General features: G+C 37.0%; 1 protein-coding gene across 1 annotated transcript in view; it reads left to right on the plus strand.

Annotated features, from left to right (window-relative positions):
- Positions 1 to 2117: 2117 nt before the first annotated feature.
- Positions 2118 to 2657, plus strand: part of LOC132185469 (FCS-Like Zinc finger 14-like) — an 8376-nt gene continuing 7836 nt past the window's right edge. Inside the window, exon 1 of the mRNA XM_059599237.1 lies at positions 2118 to 2269. Within this exon, the coding sequence (XP_059455220.1) occupies positions 2118 to 2269 (152 nt within the window). The remainder of the gene's footprint in view (positions 2270 to 2657) is intronic.

Genomic DNA, 2657 nt, shown 5'->3' on the forward strand with positions numbered 1-2657 from the left:
AAATTCCCCCATACTGAACACAGTCAGTCAAGTAGAAAACTATGTGGGCGTGGAAAGAAGCTTCATGGCAACTTCTCTAAAGGTATTTAACAAGAAAACAAAGAAAACAAAGAGAAAAACTAATTCTCTTATTCAATGAATGAATTGTGATTACATTGAACCCTGTTTATATACAAGATGATTAAGCTAACAAATCAGCAACTAACCTAACTGCTGTGATGCACACGTGCATGAATATTAACTAACCAGCTGTTTATCTAAAACTGTAAAACTAACTAATAAATAGATTAGTTTAATACAGTTTGATACGCCCCCTCAAGTGGAATGTTCAGCAGGATGGAAAATATTGATGACATTCAACTTGGACAACATAGAATGAAAATCTGTGCGAGAGAGAGGCTTGGTGAGTAAGTCAGCCAGCTGATGCTTGGACTGAACATGCAGTGTGCGAATCAAACCAGTAGCAATTTTTCTCTCTCACAATGTGACAATCAATTTCGATGTGCTTGGTGCGTTCATGGAAGACAGGATTGGCAGCAATATGAATAGCTGCTTGACTATCACAAAAAACCAAAGCTGGTTGATGAAGTTGAAGCTGCAAATCTTTCAGTAAAGCATGTAACCAAGTAAGCTCACGAGTGACAGCAGCCATGGATCGATACTCTGCTTCAGCAGAGGATCTTGAGACCGTATGTTGCTTCTTGGATTTCCAAGAGATTAGAGAATCTCCTAGAAAAATACAAAACCCTGTGACTGATCTGCGACTATCAGGACATCCGACCCAATCAGAATCACAAAATGCCTTCAAATGTAATTCTGAAGAAGCTGAGAAGAAAATGCCCTGTCCAGGAGAAGATTTAATGTACCTAAGGACCTTGTGTGCAGCATCAAGATGAGGCTGACGAGGAGAATCCATGAACTGACTTAATAGTTGCACAGAATATGATAAATCTGGCCTTGTAATTGTAAGATAAACCAGCTTTCCCACAAGTCTTCTGTAAGTGGTTGGATCATAAATCAATTCACCTTGTTCTCTTGACAACTTGAAATTAGCTTCCATAGGAACAGAAGAGGGTTTGCATGCAAGCATTCCACAATCATCTAAAACTTCTAAGGCATATTTCCTTTGTGATAAGGGAATGCCCTTTGCACTTCTTGCAATTTCAAGCCCTAAGAAAAACTTCAATTCTCCAAGGTCTTTTAAACTAAAAGCAGAATTGAGAAATTGTGTAAGCTCTTCTATAGCTAGATTGTCATTACTTACTATGACAATATCGTCTACATATACAAGTAGAATAATAAAAGAGGTTTTCTTTACTTGAGTAAAAAGTGAGTAATCAGACATGGATTGAGTAAAACCATGCTGTATAAGAGTAGAAGAGAATTTAGAAAACCATTTTCTTGAGGCTTGTTTAAGACCATAAAGTGATTTCTTAAGCTTGCAAACTTTAGATGAATCTTTCAAACCAAAACCAGGAGGTAACTTCATAAAAATCTCCTCATCAAGGGAGCCATGCAGAAATGCATTATTGACATCCAATTGATGAAGATGCCAATTCTGAATTGCTGCTAAAGCTAGAAGACATCTCACTGTGGTTAATTTGGCAACTGGTGAAAATGTATCACTATAATCAAGACCTTCTCTTTGTGTATACCCTTTTGCAACCAAACGAGCTTTATACCTCTCAACTTCCCCATTGGCTCGATATTTGATTTTATAAACCCACTTGCAGCCTATAGGGTGCTTATCAGGAGGCAGATCAGTAATTTCCCAAGTATCATTTGCTTCAAGGGCATTGATTTTAGTTGCCATGGCCTCACGCCATTGAGGAGAAGATGCAGCTTGATGAAAAAACTGAGGTTCAATTTGGGATGAGACAGCCAAACTAAAGTGTTTGTAAGAATCAGAAAGCATATTGTAATCAAGGAAAGAATTGAGTGGAAAAGGAATACCTGAAATAGAAATATCACTCTTAGGATCAATTGAATTGAAAGATTGAGTAGTTAAGTTACAATGATACTGCTGCAAATATCCAGGTTTACATTTCTACCTAGTAGACTTTCTGGAAGGAATAGAGGTAGGAACTAAAACACTGGATAACTCAGGTAAAGAAACAATGGAATCAGGTAAAGGATCAATTGCAGAAGATGAAACAGGAGAAATAGAAGTTCTAGATAGACTTTCTGCTGTAGAAACAGGAATTGAACTAGTGGGAGTTGGAATATCAAACAAGGAATGTGGAATCACAAAGGAACCATCAGAATTGAAGTGATGAAGATAAGCAAAAGGAAAAACAGACTCATGAAAATGAACATCTCGAGATACAACCTGAGTTTTGGAAGTAAGATCATAAAGTTTATATCCCTTAATGCCATTAGGATATCCAATAAAAACACAAGGCTTTGCCCTAGCATCAAATTTATTTCTATTTCGATGTAAGGTAGAAACAAAACACAAACAACCAAACACCCTAAGATGATCATATGATGGAACTTTGGAAAACAGAAGCTCATAAGGAGACTTATTAGAAAGATTTGGAGTAGGAATTCTGTTGATAATGTGAGTGGCTGTTAAAACACAATCACCCCAAAATTTAAGAGGTAAATGAGCTTGAAAACGCAATGCTCGAGACACATTCAGCAAATGCTAATGTTTA

This window comes from Corylus avellana, chromosome ca6, assembly GCF_901000735.1.
Source record: "Corylus avellana chromosome ca6, CavTom2PMs-1.0".
In the NCBI taxonomy this organism is placed as follows: domain Eukaryota; kingdom Viridiplantae; phylum Streptophyta; class Magnoliopsida; order Fagales; family Betulaceae; genus Corylus; species Corylus avellana.